This window comes from Lepisosteus oculatus, chromosome 11 (genome assembly GCF_040954835.1).
Source record: "Lepisosteus oculatus isolate fLepOcu1 chromosome 11, fLepOcu1.hap2, whole genome shotgun sequence".
Classification (NCBI taxonomy): Eukaryota; Metazoa; Chordata; class Actinopteri; order Semionotiformes; family Lepisosteidae; genus Lepisosteus; species Lepisosteus oculatus.
In genome coordinates this window covers 6,991,794-7,009,032 of record NC_090706.1, presented here as the reverse complement: position 1 = coordinate 7,009,032, position 17,239 = coordinate 6,991,794, and the positions used below count along the sequence as shown (strand labels likewise).

The window sequence follows — 17,239 nt, the reverse complement described above, 5'->3', positions numbered from 1 at the left end:
ATTATCATGGAGATCAGATTTCTTGTAATGGACCCAAAATGCTGATCCTTACTGTCTTCTGATATCGTCACGCCTTCCTGATGTAGCCTTTTCTAGTCATTAATATTATAATTGCCTTACTCAGAAACGATATGTTCAATATGTGGCTGAATGCTGTTGAGTTGAGAGGTTGTCTGTGAGTCACCAGGCCTCATCCTCGCTTGCTTGTCCCACGGGGAAGCCCCTGTCTGCTGTGCCTGCCCCAGTCCCCGAGACCCGAGAGGGCCAGGGTGCTTCTCCTGGCTTGCTTGCTCTCTGTCTGGCACACGGTAAGGGCTGTAAAGTCCTCCCCCGATCTTGCAAACAATCTTTCAAATTGTCCTTCGGCATCCGGGCCCTCTCCACCACTGCTGAGGAAACAAAACGGATGAGCTGCAAGATCTGGAATTTTTCGGGGGGTGAGAGGGGGGGCTCAGCACTAACACTGTGTTTAGTTTAGTGTACTAAGAATGAGGGGGGGGGGGCACCCCTTAAATGGATTAGTTAGTTTTCCTGGAGGATTAGTGTGATAAAGAAATGAGTACAAGAAGGGATTAGCATAGTAACACCATTAGCACTGCTGCCAGAACACTACAGGCTCTGAGAGAAATCCAGGCCCCCCTTGCTAAAAAGACCAGAGGAATAAGGGGCTCCTTATTTACCTGGCGGAACTGCAATACGGAGATTTCTCCTGCAGCCTACCTATACAGTAATAACACTAGAATGTCTCTAGTAGGTTATGGTCAGGCCCCGCATTAAGCAGACCTTCATAATGCAGCTGCATTGAATGCTTATGTTTGTGGGATATGGAAGAAGGCCAATAAGCACACTCAAATACATACTGTATAAGCAAATATAATCATTGTATATATACATAAAATCAGGTTTACATCTTATAAAGATTTCTGTGTCTATGAATACATATGTATGTCGTTTTAAGTAGCACCTTATCTTATACTAATAAAACACAGTGCCTACAGTATTAATAATTATTTCCTTCAAAACTTTCTTCTAATCCGGACCAGAAGAAAAGCTGAAAGGGTTCGGTTTGCCTGTGCAATACGTTGAACTCATATTTAAACCTTTCCTTTAATCCTCTTTGCATGTTTTAAAAATCCAAAATTAAACGTAAAAAATGCCCACCCTGTTTCATGTGAATAAATATAACAGGACTGTTAAGGTTCAGTCTTGTCCAGACCATTAGGAATTAGTTCTAATTCATCAGTGACAGCAAATTGTGTTCAGCCAAAAGCTCGAATCACTTTGTATGTGTCAAGACTGGAATGGTTTTGATTCTCTAAGTGCTTCGCCATCAAATCCAGGCATTATTTATATTTTAGCAGGTTTTAAGGCAGAGACCTTGGGAGCCCAGAAAAGAGGTTTGTGAAGAAGTAAATACAAAATTTCTGTGACTATTTTTTTTTACATTTCTGAATTGTGCTATCTGATCTCACCCCCGCAGGGAGGTGTCAGTGAAGGAAAGGGGTGTCTGTTGTGAGGAGTAGGTCTTGCCCCCGATGCGCATCCCTGACGTGTCTGTGTCTAGTGTTTTTCGTGTCAAAGTGGTAGCACAAGCATGAGAAATGAAGTGTGCAGGGAAAACAAAATCACTAGTTTGCAAAGAACCGCAGGATTTGTCCGTAGACAGGGTATAAAATGATTCCACGTCTGTGTCTAACCATATGTAATTAACTCTTTTGTAGGCAGCAATAAAAACGGGTACAGTATATGACTTTTTTTTAAGTTGTGCTTTTTGGAAAATATTTCCATCACAATGTCTCTGCTTCGCTTCATGCGTTTTTTCCTCTTGACTCCTGATGTGGTCTGTGGCTTCGAACCCCAAGGAAGGGATAGGGCGAAGGTGGGACACTGACAGGGTACCGTCCTGACATGCTCGAGCTTTGTCAAGCCAGGAAGTGGTGTGCTGAGGTGACCAGCTCCTGCCAAGGGAGAGCTTCTGGGAATGGATCCCAAAATGTACTAATCGTTATGGTTTTTAAAAAAAAAAACTCCACAGAGCCTCTTTTATCTCCCCAGAGCAGACAGTCAGAGTCATGAAAATTGCCAACATAACTCTCATATGGCAAGAACTAGCATCCTATGATTAAGTCACTGTAATATCAGGATCCATCTGAGTATTTGTCCAAATCATGGAGTGATGAAGAAAAGTTTAATGGTGGAATTTATATAATTAAGGCGTGGAATTTATATAACTGTGGGGGGCAGGGTGGACATTTTTATCCCTTTCTTGCCTTTTCACCTGTCTGGAGCAGGGCAGGGGCCATGGTAATACAGAAGCAGGGGTCTGTATTTGTGGCAGTGCACTGTGTTCCTCCCTTAGTATCAGCTGTTTTTTTTTTCCTTGTGTTACTTTCAACTCAATTTAAAGCACATTCAGGAAGAAGACCCCATCCCTCCCCAGATATACACCATCAGTAACAATGAGTTTCTCCCCCTTTTAAATAATATTTCAAATCATACACCAATGCTGAAAATGCTAATTGATCTATATTACTTTTTTTAGATAAAGGGAGAATAGCAATTATAGCAATTATGCCCCTAAGATGTCAGTAATGATTCCTGCTCTCAGAAATGAAGAAGGTATGATGGATGATGCTTGGCATGACCTAGAAGGATCTGCATGGAATGCTGACTAAAGCTAAAAGGAAACCACTCAAATCTGATCCTGCTATAAATACCTTACCACCAACAGGCATGTATTTAAAAAGCAGGATGCTCTTTTCATTAAAAGACCTGTGGATGAGAAAAAACGGAGATGAAGTTATTAATTTTCTTGTGTGATGTCATCCCTGAGAATGGAATGGAGCCCCCATAGTTATTATGGCAGACGGTTCTGGTCTGTGAATGCAGTGGGCAAAAGTTGGCTTTGTATGGGTAGAGGAAAACCTGATGGACGATGTTTCCAGCCTTAGAGCGTCTTTGGTCAATGCTATAATATCACCACCACAGTATAATGGGAGGCCGTTTCCACTCGGTTACGAGTGCTTCAGTGCTGTCCAATGCTGGTCTTGAAACATTTCAGAGGAGGGAGAAGTGCCATTCAGCAGGGACAGCTCCAGACACATCTCCACACCTACTCCCAGTCATTTGTCAAGGATCCTGCTCTTCACAAATGGACATCGTGATGACGGACAGAAGCCAGAAAATCTTAAAGTTCCATCAAAAACAACAACAACAGCAACAAAAACAAGGATCCTGTGATCTGATTCCTGAGATCTGAGCAGTTTGCAGTTCTCACCTGTCATCGAGAGTTTCAGTTCCTGGCCTGCCACACTCAAGAGTCTCAGTTTCACTAAAGTAAAACCGAAAGCATAATGCTTCAGCAGGACGTACACAGAGCTCAACTGATTTTATTTCCCATGCTGTAATATTGACAAGAGGCTGGGGAAAGCTGCATCAGGGGAAAGCTGCACTGGGATCAGGAAAGAAAGCATGTTCCTCTTGAAGGAGTTCTTAACCTCCCATTTCCACATCTATCCTGATCAAACAGGAGGGTGAACAAACACTTCCATGTGAACGAGGCTGAAGTGTGACTGAAGTTATAATATCCTGTTTCATGTCTTCCATGAAGGATCTTCATCCCAGTTGTCCCTAATTAAGTAGGAGCTCGGAGTAAGTGTGGTATTAAGCGAGTCTGAGATCATTGACTGCCCTTTGGTATGAAAAGGTCTCTGTATACCTGCTTGCTTTAGTGGTAGGCAGCACTGTGCAGTGCATTGTTTTCAAACAGGGCCATGACGACTTTTAATTGCAAAGCAAATCCAATTATATTATTAAATGTAAGAAAAGACGGTTGGCTGGGACTCAGAAGGGGAATGGGGGCAGGGTGCTTGCAGGGTAATTCTTATCTGATTCCTCGGTCTCCTGTCCTGCTTCCTGACTACTGTTTAAATCAGGACTGCCCCAGTTCTGAGGCCTACTTAATCCCAGCCTCAGGAGGATATTATATAATAAAAATAGTGCAGGCTCTGTTCACACAGCCATAACTCCTGAATTATTAAGAGGGCTGCTGTTAGGGGAAGGAAAGCCAGCTTGCTGTGGTTCTCTCAGGCTGTCGGTGAGGCTTCAGTAAGCGAGCGGTTTTATTGAGCCCAATTTGATACATGGACTGGTCACCTCATATTTTAAATTAAAAGCATATTCTAGCCTTTCCAAGTGCTTACACCTGTACTCCACTTTGAGTGTAGGAAATTATTGCACAGCTTGGAGGTTTCTGACTTCGTATGTGGGACAGGTTTTGTCTGTAGGGACAGGTTTTGGGTCCAGTGGTCAAAAGTTGCCCAGCCATGCTGAGTCTGTGCTGGGGTGTGCCGATACAGAAGATCCTCAGGTTGCCTTGTAACACAGTCCCTGGGTCAAAGGTCAGGTACTCAAGGCTGAAATGCAATAGTGGAAGTGTGTGCCCTCCAGCTGTGTGTGCGAAGAAGTGATTATTTGGGTGTGTCAGGATCACTGTGTATGGACCTCCACTGACAGTAAGAGGTTCCAATTTAATTCTAATGCTCACTACTATTTTCAGGGGTAAGATTAGACAGCACTAGTATCCAGCCACAGACCCTTGCAATGAGATAGGAGGGTTTCCTGGAAAAAGGTCCACATAAAGGTTTTATAATATGATCTGTTCTGTGTTCTCATCCACACCTACTGGGAGCTCGAACAATAGTTTAAGGGTTCAAAAAGTACAAACATTTAGCTATAGCCTAAGGGAATCTGCTTGGAACCAAAACATGTAAACCTTTTTTACATTTTCTTGGAAATAAATAATCTATAATCATTTTCCAAAGAAGCCAGTACTTAGTGACAAGGGATTCTTAGAAGTAGGGCAATAAATGCACTTCACAACTTCACATTTGCTCTATTGATTCTTTATACTCTTTTGAGCTACAGTACCTCTGTGTTTATTTTATAGTATCTCTTTGAAAGAAGAAAAAAAAATACTGAGTCCCATTCCACAGAGCTTAGCATTTGGAGACGTCTGTCGAAGCATTTTGTGTCACTGTAGAGCTGTAGAATGAGAAACTAGCCGCCCTGAAGCCAGAAGGTGTTGTGCCTGTGCTGTACAGCGTGAAGTAACTGGGAGGGCTGACATTGACCAGCTGCACATCACAGTGCCACTCTGTGCCTGAACACCCAGCCACCAATGAGAGACTGGCAGAGCCCAAGGCTGTCTGTTGGGAGACAAAAGTAGAGGCCTGCAGACTAAATTGGTTGAAATCATGCACTTAATAAGCAAGTCTGGGAAGCCTTATTTTAAAAAGCAGTGTCAGAGTCTTTCCTTGACCAAGCACATACTGCCATGATGTAGAGGTTCCACCCAAACTGAATGTTGCTTGTTCAAGCATCCCGAAGGAAGGACTCACTCAGCTGCAACAACATCTCAATCAGGCTGTAATTCCGAAACTTGCTGACTCATGCTTGCCGGAGTTAAGATAGCCGGAGTAAATAAGTAACAAATACTGAAGCCCAGGTTCTCAGCATTACAGCCACCACTGAAAGTCTGCCACAAAAGTAACAGTTTAATTACTCTTTGGCTTGATTTTAATGTCCTCATTCATTCCAAGCTACAGCTAGAATAAAGGTTATAGTGTAGTATGTGCTCCAGTTTCCTCCACCCTTCTGAAGTTGCGCTTGCTTCGTTAATTTGCATCTCTAAATTGTCCCTGTGTGCACACATGTGGAATATTGTCCCATCCGATCCTGTCTTGTGCCCTGTCCTCCCGAGAAAGGCTCCGGTTTTCTGTAACCATTGCCAGGAAGTGAGTTTCTAATAATGGGGGGTTGGTTGGATGCAGTGCTTTGTATTCATTGGATAATTATCCTGTAGAGTTTTTAGGCTTAGGTTTTAAGTGAATTTCTGTTACAGACACAGCTGCACATCCATACCAAACCTGACACTGATGTGGCTGTCTCTATTCTATCTAATTGCATCTCTGAATAAAAAGAAAATTTTGGATGACTCAAAATTTCCTTCATCTTAACTGCGACAAGACTGAAGTCATGCTTATTGGCACCCCCCATCAACTCCGTAAAGCCAATCCTGTAACCCTATCTGTAGATGGTTCTGTACTTGAACTTCACTCTAAATTGAAAAACCTTGGGGTTATATTTGAATCTGGCTTAACATTTGACCCAGATGTGCAGCATATTGTCAAAACATCTTTTTTTCACCTCAGAAATATCGCTAGACTACGCCCTATGCTATTACTGTGGCTGAAAAGCTGATCAACACATTTGTGTTCTCTCGAATTGACCACTTTAATGCTGTACTCACTGGGGTATCTAAATCTACTTTGAACAAACTGCAGTATGTCCAAAATTCAGCAGCCAGAATTCTGACCAGGTCTAGTGCAAATGATCACATTACTCCTATCCTGGAGTCCTTGCACTGGCTTCCTGTCAAATTCCGTGTGGACTTTAAAATCCTCAAGCTCACCTACAAGGCTCTGCATGGCTTGACACCTCAGTACCTGTCGGAGCTATTATCACCCTACTCCCCACATCGCAACCTTCGTTCTTCTAATTCTGCTCTCCTTACTGTCCCAAAAGCCCGTCTACATTGTATGGGTGACAGGGCCCTCTCCTGTTATGCCCCCAAGCTCTGGAACTCTGTATATTGAAATTGTGTTTTATCTTGTGTATTCTTTTTATTAATTGTTCTTGTCATTCTGTAAAGTGATTTGAGAAGCCACCTTTAAAGGTGCTATATAAAATAAAGTTTATTATTATTATTATTATTATTATTATTATTATTATTATTATTATATCTGAAATGCAGATCCAGGTTACCTGTTGCTGGCCTAAACCATTACAGGTTCGGTTTTGTTGCTAAAACATTTGAAAAGCTCAAGGAGAGATGACTTTTGAATGAGATGTCAGATGCTGAGGTTGTTCCTAGGAAAGCACATTGAGCATGTAGAAAATAAAAAGTCCATCAGTAACAACCCAGAAACTTAAACCGAGAGGGGGAGAATATGTGCTGCAAGATTAGTCTTACGGGCAATCCGTTTATAAATCCTAAAGCCTTCATTGAGTCCACAGCCCCTTCATAGAAAGACAATGTGTGATTCTATTCAGTTTTTTATACACCTGTAACCGAGACCTTATACTGTATCACAGTGCCCCCTACTGTATAAAGGGGAACATTAGGAATGGAGACTCTTTTGGTGCCTTTGTTTTTGCAGAGCCTTGATAAGTTTTAGATGGGAAAAGGATCTGTCTTTTACAGTTTAATCTCAAGAAAAACATGTATGTTACATGTTACATTTCTGATTTAGAATATTAAAAAGTGTAGGGACTGAAATAACTAAACAGTAACATTAGCACAGGCACTGGAAAATGGCTATGGAAAACCTCTGTAAACAAACTGTGTGACCATCCTGATAGCAGTACATTTTATATAAGGAGGTTAGAGAGATACACTGATACCACAGGTTAATGAAAAACCAGAGGTTTTTTCATCTCATGGTGGTAACTATAACTGGATACATTCTCAAGATGTTGAACAATTGCCTCCTTGTTTAAAAACACTCTTAATCTCAGACCCAGAGCTGGAACCCTGATTAAAATACATGTGCTCAGCCTACACAGGAGCAAACATCCAGCTGCTTAGAGAATTGCATAAATACGATTTATCAAAGGTTAGATCAACATGTCAACACTGTAATCTTTTAACATGTATCTGAGCCCCTCCCTTCACTTAGCTAACAGACTGCACAGTGTACTCTTTTGAGAGGGAAGCAATGACTGGGATTTTGGTCTCTCCCAAGCAGACACAAGATGGGTTATGAAAGACCAGAGAGAAGTAAATTGCATTAGGATTTTCTTCAAATGAGGTCTTTTTTCACTCTCTTGAGTAAAACTGTCAGTTTTCAGTAGCCAGCTAAAATGTGCAAGTTGTAGTAAGACTTGCTGTAGTTGTAAGACAAGCTGTAAACAGGTCATTGACGATGTTCCTCTAAATATGTTCTTGAGAATTCCTGACTAAGGTTTGTGACTCAATGGACAACATGTGCAAAAAGGGAAAATATCTCAAAGCTGGCATTTGGTCTGACATTTATTCATGTACTTATTTTAAGAAGCCTATATTATTATTTTCACATCTTTGTAAAGCAGTGTCCCTTTCATTTGAAAGGCCACAGAAATGGTCATTAACATTAAAAGAATGTATTTGCTTTTCAGTTAATTTCTTGGTTAGAGGAGCAGACTGAATATTGTTTTATGAAACCAGCATTCTGTTATTTTAGGCATATATATATATGGTATATCTAGAATTACAATTGAATAAAAAAACAATTAATGTGGATTAATTAGCATTCTGTGTGAAGACATGAGGAAAGGGAACATTTGCAGTAAAACAGTGTATTCAGATTTAACTTTTTTTGCCTTTATTCAAAACTTTTAACTTTATATTTACGGTACCAGACAGTATAATCTGAATAACCTCAGAAGTAATCACCAGAGCTATGTGCCATAAACTACATACAGGGGTATATATGTATTTTAATTAACCTCCAAGCAATCATTTTGAGTCTAAGGTTGCCAACTAGTTTGATATCAACAGTTTGCGATAGGGCAGCATGGTCATTTTGATAATAAAGTCAAACAAATTAACACATTAATGGGGTATTAATTGTTTGCTAATAGTGGCAATAAAGTACAATTGTGCTGAATGACGTGCACGTAAAAATATTGCGTTTTGTAGTTGATGATTAATTTCATTTTTCGGATTCTGCTGTTAACCATAGCACACATGTGCTCCTGCTCTCAGGTAATTAACATAATAATTAACATGTTCCTAATGCCAGTTTTGTTTGTGTTGACCTTAACAAAACATGAATAAGCCAAATGATTTGATTGCACTCAGTTTAATTTGTTTTAAATGATCAGCAAAATGTCTCAGAAATGGATGATTGCTCTGGAGGAGGGTGGTGAACAAAAGTGAACTCTGTAGACTTTCAAAAAGCCATGCTCTAGGTGATATTTGGGGAAGAATAGAATCTATCTTGATCTGTCATTTTTATATCAGGAGGTACTGAGAGAGCAAAAGGACAGGCTTATCTTGCCTAGAATCTCATCATTGATCACTGATCCTCATGTACTGTAAATGTTTGCCCGTGTCCATTTACGTACAGCAAATAACACCCACGCTGGACAGCTGAATACACCTACTGTACTTCAGTTCGTTGTCCCTGGGTCAGGTTTGTTTACGCAAAAGTTGTGTTTTTACCAAATTAAAAAATAAAAATAAAAAAGTAAATTGAGGCCCGAGACTGAAAGTGTGCGAAATCCAATTGTATTACCTGTGATAGAGGGTTTGGAGAAGCTTTGAACGTATTACTGAAATAATCACTGGAAAGTATTGTTGCTGGACGTGATAGTGAACTCCATAGACTGGTCTGTACTCTTGTGTTTTTAAAAAATATTTTAGACCTGAACAATAATTAGATCTTCTTGAAAGTCTTAATAGGAGATGAAGATAACCTCTTTAAACATATAACACAAAGTCACATGATACCTTATATACAGTATACAATCTTGGTATATACTGTAGGTATAGAGGTCTTGGTGCGTGGCCCTCTTTCAGCTCAGCTTCAGCCAATGAATGACTGCCCTGACATTCTCCTGCAGAGTTTGCTGATATAATGCTGAATTCATGGTTCTGTCAATGATAGAAATCCGTCCAGGTCCAGAGGTCCAGCATTACTGCCCCAAACTGATCCACCGCCAACATGCTTGAGGGCTGGGACAAGGTTCATCTGTTGACAGGCAGTGTCTGGTTTGTGCTACACAAAATATTTCCTGTTGTGGCCAAAAAGTTCAATTATTGACTTGTCTGTGCAGAGAACATTCTTGCAGTAGTCTTGTCAAAGTGATCATTGGCAAACTGTTCTCTCAGAAAGCAATGGTTCCTTCCTGGCCGTCCACCCATGAAAACCATCCCTCTTCATTCTCTTCCTGAGGGTTGAGACGCAAACACTAACGTTAGCTGCAGTGAGAGAGAGAGAGAGAGTCCTGTAGGTCTTTAGATGTTGGACTGCGATTCTTTGTGACTTCCTGGATAATTTTCCAGGTGGCTCTTGGGGAGATATTGGCAGGTTGAGCAGTCCTGGTTAGAGTGTGGTCTTGAGTATTTTTCCATTTGTAGACTGTCTGACAGTAAATGTAGTTCCAGGTGTTTTCTTGTCCTTGAACTTAGTCTGTACTGATAATGATGCTTTCTAAAGAAAAAGTTTGTTCACAATAATAAAGATGTTTACTATGTTTGTTCACAATATTTGTGCATGTGGTGATGATTTGTATATGTAGTGCTTCAGTTTTCCAATACTGCTATGATTGTTTCATGATGAATAATTTTTATATTAAGATCAGCACATCTGAAGCTGAGGTAAAGAAAAGTACTAAATGTTTTTATAAACAGTAAATGTATGCCAATGTTGTCACACACCCAACAATAAGTCTTTCTGTCATTTATTCTTTAATGGTAATAATACATTGGTATCTACTTTACTGTATGTCCCCTTCAAAATTGTAAAGAATATCATCTAGAAACTATTGCTAATGTAACTGAAATAATGTATATTCACTTAGATAACTAAATAAAGCACTATAATGAATAAATCACATGATTGTCAAAAACTAGTCTAGTCTAGTCTGGAACAAATTACCTTGTCATATCGTTAAAACTAGCACCTTAGCTTCTTTCAAGAAGCATCTGGATGAAGTCTTCAAATAACTTGACCACGAACAACTAAACAAGCTCTATGCATGTACGGTAATATTGTCTCGTGTTTTCTTGTTTTGAAAAAGGAGCTGCATTTTGTCTGTTTGGCCCTGAGATGGCACTACTTTCAGTAAGTGCAGGTTCACTAAGCACTAGCTAGCACTTTGAATTTTTGAATTAAGTATACACCAGATATATTAATAAACCAGGCACTTTCAAAGGTCTTGTGAAGATTTTTTCTATTACATTACACTGTATATGGATGCCCAGAATATAATATTTTGAAGATCTAAAAATAGAGTACCACAGAGTATATATATATATTCATTAATTTCTAGAAAGTATATGCTGAGAGTGTTTTTACCTGACAGTAAAATTATAATACTTAAAAAAATTTTTGTCTAAGCTTGTGTTTGTTTAAATAAATGTTACATAAATAATTATGAAGTTATTGTAAATTAAAAAGGAAATGGTTAGAAGTAAATAAAACCTTATTTTAATAAACTTCTAGTGCTGTGGTTAACTTCTTCATTAAAATCTAATAAAGGTTAAATCCTTTATTAAAACATTCTGATTATGTAAGTGACATATATACATTATATCAGACATACTGTGTTATATATACATATATATAATATTATTAATCATTTCTGTCTCGTGGTTCTGGGTTCAGTTCCTGGGGTGCTATCTTTGTGGAGTTTGTTGTTCCTGTGTTTGGTTTCCTCCAGGTGTTCCAGTTTTCTCAGTCCAGAGACGTACTGGTAGGTTAATGGGCTTCTGGGAAAATTGGTCCTGGTGTGAGTGTGAGTCTGTTTGTGTCTGTCTCTGCCCTGCCTGGCGCCCGGTTCTTGCTGGGTGAGGGTACAGCTCTCCCTGACTCTGTACTGGATAAGGCAGTTTAGAGAATGGTTGCCATATACAGTAAGCCATAGTGCTGTCTTCATGATTAAAAAACAGGAAATACTCTACAGTACATGGCAAAACAAAATAATACAAAGAAAACCACAGCAACAGCAGATACACAGTTTGAATAACACATTATGCCTCAGTAATGTTTTCACAATGCCTTTTTTGTCTGTCTTGAAATGAATAAATCTTAAATTTCAAGCAGCACACCTACTGTAATTACTGTGCGTTACAAATCTTTCTATTGAACAATACGAGTTGAAAGAACAGCCCTTCATCAGATGAACTACTTGCAGAGAAGTACAATATAACAGCAGGGTGAAAACAAACAGAATTAGTGCCAGTTTTAGGGAAGAAGGCAGCAGTGTCTTCATTCATATGGGGTCCAGATTACCAATGAAATTGAGACAGAAATCCTGATAGCACATGGAGCTACAGTACTGCATACACACACAGAGAAAGTGCTGTCCTGTCTCAAGCCTACCTAACTGCGCATCTACAGTATTTAAGTGCATTAGGACTGAAAGCAGAATTTAACAGCAGTGGGCAGCAGTGTGTAGCTCAAGATACTGTACATGCTCAGGTTACTTCTGAGATGTGTTAATTGTTGTAAGTCATTGCTTCAGATAAATGCATCAGGTAAACAAGTTAAAAAGAATACATTTGGGACAGATCTGTGTGAATCATGGCTCATTAGTAAAAATTAAATGCTTCTAAATTGGGAATATGAAAGAAGCATTAATAAAAATTGGGACTGTCCATGTCTTTGGCTGTCCTGAGGCTGAGCCACAGACGCATCACTTGTCTGGTTTTTGTTATATTCCAGGAATCGACAAAAAAGATTCCTAGGTTATTCCTGGGTTTTTGAAAGTTCAAATACACACTTTGTTCTTGTGTTCTTGACAGTTTTTTTATATTATCAATTAAAAAACTGTAAGAAAATCTAGAGCCTTTAATAACACAATCATGTGTATCTAGGATATCTCTCTAGTACCCTTTATCTTTAGAACAATGAGTAAAACAAGTCTTATTATAACAGGAAATTACTGTCGATACATACAATGTGTAGATACATATAAAGACTGGCTTCGAATAACTGTCTGAGTGACACTTTTGAACAGTTTATGATTTGTAATAAAATAAAGATATTAATAAAGAAATGCAAACACAATGGCATGTTTTGTTTGACAAGTTCTGGTTGGACAGGTCAATTGTCTCAGAAATCATTCGAGATAAATCAAAAGATATAGGATATCCCATTATATTAGTGATAACACTTTGAGTTGTCTGCTTTGACGATAATATGAGAAGACTGTATTGATGCCTTAGTTAACAAGATTGTTCAATGAGCTTCATTAATCATTGTCAAGGGCAATCTGACAATCAATGTTTCACTTGACGAATTAAGTAAAAATATTCACTTAATGAATTAGCCCATATCATGGTATCAGATATTTCTGTCTGTAGCTCTAGATTTTGTGTCACTATTTTTAACATGTGCTTCAGATAACACACTTGATTCTGGATCGGAAAATGCTTGGCATTTCATTTTGTCCTGTATACTCGTGTTGATGAGATCAAATCGCCGTTCTTAACTTCGTATTAGTTTTTGGCAAATTCTGAAACTTCTTAGCTCTCAGTACGGCCTTAGCTTTTGTGATGAGAATGACCTGGCTGACTTTTAAAAACGAGTACACACAACGTGTTAAAAAAAAACAAAACAAATGAGCTGCTTTCTGTGGGTGAGGCCGTACTGTATTTCTGAAACAACTGCGCCTCAGAAACATATAAATAGACTTGATATCCAATCTGGTGGTGGAAACCCGAGTGTCCTACAGACCTCGTAACGTTTTTTTGCAACTTGGCCCGTCTGCGTGGCCTGCTTCTTTGCAGACAGGTGTGCTGACAGTGACAGAATAACTGTGCTGCTCCTGTCAGAACAGAAGAAAAACTTCAAACAAGAAAATGGTATTTAGTCCGTCTTGCTTGATGGGTTGCCGGTAGAATATTGATCTGAGGATCTTTCAACTATTTCCTGAAGGACTAGCTTCAATAACATAAAGTGTTTTAGCTGCATGCAGTAACGAACGTGCATTATTATTATTATTATTATTATTATTATAAATCCGCCAGTTTTAGTGTCAAAACATCTCAAAAACAATACTGCACTATGTGTGGGTGCATTTGTCTTTAAAAAAGCGTCTGTCTGCATTGTAGTTGCTGACAATTTCCCGTCGACGAGGGGTTGAAGATTAACCAAATCTCCTTTTCTGTCGGAATTTGACTGGAAAGTCTGCGTCATTTGCGGCCTAAGAGATTATGGGATTCAGATGTTTTACTGCAAATGTTAAAAAAAAGACTTGTCTGAGCCTCAACCTGCCCCTTATTAATAAAAGCTGGGAAAAAAGGGCTCTAAATAAAGGGCACGAATGAAAAATAGATAATTTTTCCGTGTATGACTTTTATTATTGTCTTCATTCAGAAATTGCTCAGGGGACACAGTGTCAAAGAGGTTTCTCGTTACAAAAAAATACATGTAACACAGATAGCCAGAGCACTTAAGAATCTGAATTATGGTTAATTGCGGCTATACTCTTATTCACTTACAAACACAGAATTTGAAAATGCTAGTATACCAGTTAATTTATTACGCTGAAACTTTAATATATCCATACTGGGGGCTACTGAAAAACCTGAAAGTTCATGGTTTTCCTAGGTTTCCTTAAAACATTGGGTGCGGTACATCTCACGCTATAACTCTTACTCACTGCAGATGTTATGCAGTGTGCAGCATGCTACTTCAACCGAATTCACGGGACAAAAACACAGCATGTAATTCGAGTTGTAAATACACAATCGGACGCATAGAATGTGAAAATGTACATTCGCCTTTTTTATACGAGCATCCGTCGGTTATATGCATCCTTTTGTTACTAACGTGGGTCGAGTCAGTAACATTTTGCTTTTGTTTCCATGCTGTACACCTGCGCGTTGGTAAGGCCATCGAACCAAAGAAAACACCAGCAGCCACAGTGTAACCCAGAGGTTTAAGACGGACACAGCGCTGCCTACAGAGCGCATTCCTTCACGCCCTAGGTGTGTTTACCAGAGGGCGACATAAACCTTCACATATGATATTTTTTTCTGAAACCGCGTTACTCTCAGTCCTTGACGCCTATATTTAGTTCTCGCCATGTGCTGGGTATTTTCGCCAGACGGTATGAGATCCGTGATCTTATTGCCTGTTGCTGTAGAACACGCCCCCTTCTGTATCACTGCTCTGCCAGCGAAACCCCAATAAACTGGGAACAAACTTCGAAACATTTCGTTTGTATTTTAATTTACCTAAATTTATAAATGGTTATTTACTGAGCATTCGAAACCTTCGATTCATGCCACGGGGTTCACTATGACAAGAGAGGAAGAGCTAATTCGGATTGCGAAAAAACTGGACAAGATGGTGTCTAGAAATAATATGGTGAGGAAAACATTTTCAGTTTACAGTTTACAGTAGCTTGACGTGTCTCTGTTGTAAGAAGCGCTATCCTTGCTTTGGTCTCGATCTTTTTTTTTTTTAATGCATTTAAGTTAAGAATTCCGTTTCAGCACTTTTTAAGCTTTTCGAATGACCTGCGTTTGTGTCTAACGAATATTTTATTTGCGATCCCGTGGCTTACGCGTTAGAAAAGTTACGGCGCTGTTTCTGTGCCGTCAGTGCGGAGGGCGTGCAGGCTAGTGTTTCACAGGTGCTAGTGTTTCTCCAGAACAGGTTTTACACAACGCATAAGAAAATCACAATGTCAAATACTGGACCACCTAGAGCATTTCTGACGTAATATGAACTTTACATACAGATTACGACCGACAGAACTACTTAAAAGAATAATATTGCATTTCAATGCAGCGCGCTGCGCACGTAACAGGCGAGTCACAACTTGGAATCGGGACTGTACTGTATATTGCATGTTAGCCTATTTGAACTGAAAGTTTCCCATTAAAATCGAAAGTGACATAGGGAATTTGATAACGAAAAATGCATTTCCTTGACAACTGTCTGTTAACTATAATGTTCATAAAGCAAAGTATCATATTTTCCCTTGACAGGCGACAGCGATTTCTTTGGGAGCCGCATTTGGAGTCATATAATGTGAACGAAATCGATTCGGATCCTGTTTCTTGTCTAGCAGTGGCGTAAACAACCGCAGTAGAAGCTTCATATTGAAAATTCTGGTCTAGAAATCCCCTCCAAAGCCATTAAACTGTGACCCACCTCTGCATTTTAAAGTGGGAGAGTGGTAGATGATTTAAGAAGACACACAGAAGTGATTACTGAGGGAATTTTGATTTGACTTACCTTAGAGGCTGGATTGACATTTTAGATGGCTTTCATGGGAACGTCAGTTTATCATTGTATGAGACACTAAAAGTAGTGTCAACAGTGCAAAATGCTCCTTTAGCGTGTAGGGAAAGCAATATTTTAGTTACTTAAGCAGGTATTTGAAACTAATCCCAATACTAAAATTTGATGCTTGTTGAAACTTTTGGAAGGCAGCTGTGATCATCTGTGTTAAACTAATATTCAGTTACTAGAAAAACTGTCAGAGCAACTGTAAGACAAAAAATTGAAAATACCATATTCCTGTAGGGCCTAATCCCATCAACATTAACTTGTAGTTAGGTATTAAAAGTTAAAGTTTAAAACTTCAACATTGGTCCACATTTGAGTGACTTTGCGCTCAAACATGACACAGTTGACAATTGACTATTTCCAAAGCACAGTAGGTGCAGAGTGTGGTGTATTGCACTTTTGTGACATGGATGTCGTAGTAGTAGCATTGGAGAAGTGTGAAGATTGGTAATAGCTTAGCAGTATCGCAAGATCTGGACAATCGATAGCTGAGCAGTTTCACAACTTCCTGACATAAGACTCTATAAGGTGCCATACTCCCCCATAAAATAGCTGTGAACGAATAGGGAATAACTGTTTTTTAGAGAGCATACTTAGCTTGGAGCTAAAGACTGTTGATGTTATTAATATCTTAGGTTAGGAATTTGATTTCTAAATTTCATCTGACGAAGGGCAGCCAAGACCTATATATAGATGTCCTTAAAAGATACTTGTACTTCTGTTAGCTGTGGTTTCAATGAAACTCTTTGTGTCATATGAAGGCAGACATGGTGTTGCTTGCACTGGGGGAAATGGATTCACCTGATAAAAGCAACATGCCTTAGTGTCTTAATGTTTTGTAAAATAAATCACAGTCCTCTATTTACATAAACATACAAGAATGATTATGAATGAGAGGAGTGTAAAACGTCCTCAGTTTTAAATACACTGTACATTCCAATTGTGTCCTCATGGTTTACAACTGTTGATTACTAAGAAATTAAAAGGATCTTGAATATGTGAATCCCCTTGTTATCTTTTCTGTTTGGGATTAAAATTCATTTTCTCTTTTACTGTAGCTTGTCGGTGGAATTAGGACATTCTTTGAAGGATAAGAATATATTATGTTACTCTTCTCTGGACTGATTAAAGATCAGTATTATATTTCTCTAAATGAGTAAAATTGT

General features: G+C 39.1%; 1 protein-coding gene across 11 annotated transcripts in view; it reads left to right on the top strand.

Annotated features, from left to right (window-relative positions):
- The window catches only part of tcea3 (transcription elongation factor A (SII), 3), a 77,427-nt gene that overhangs the window by 46,077 nt on the left and 14,111 nt on the right, over positions 1-17,239 (top strand). For 9 of the 11 annotated variants that reach the window (XM_069195464.1, XM_069195463.1, XM_069195461.1 and 6 more), the window contains exon 1: positions 14,922-15,143. The exons of the other annotated variants lie outside the window; for them this stretch is intronic. In XM_069195464.1, the coding sequence (XP_069051565.1) occupies positions 15,075-15,143 (69 nt within the window). In that variant the 5' untranslated portion in view covers positions 14,922-15,074. Of the gene's footprint in view, positions 1-14,921; positions 15,144-17,239 lie in introns of those variants that run through there. 11 annotated transcript variants of the gene reach the window in all.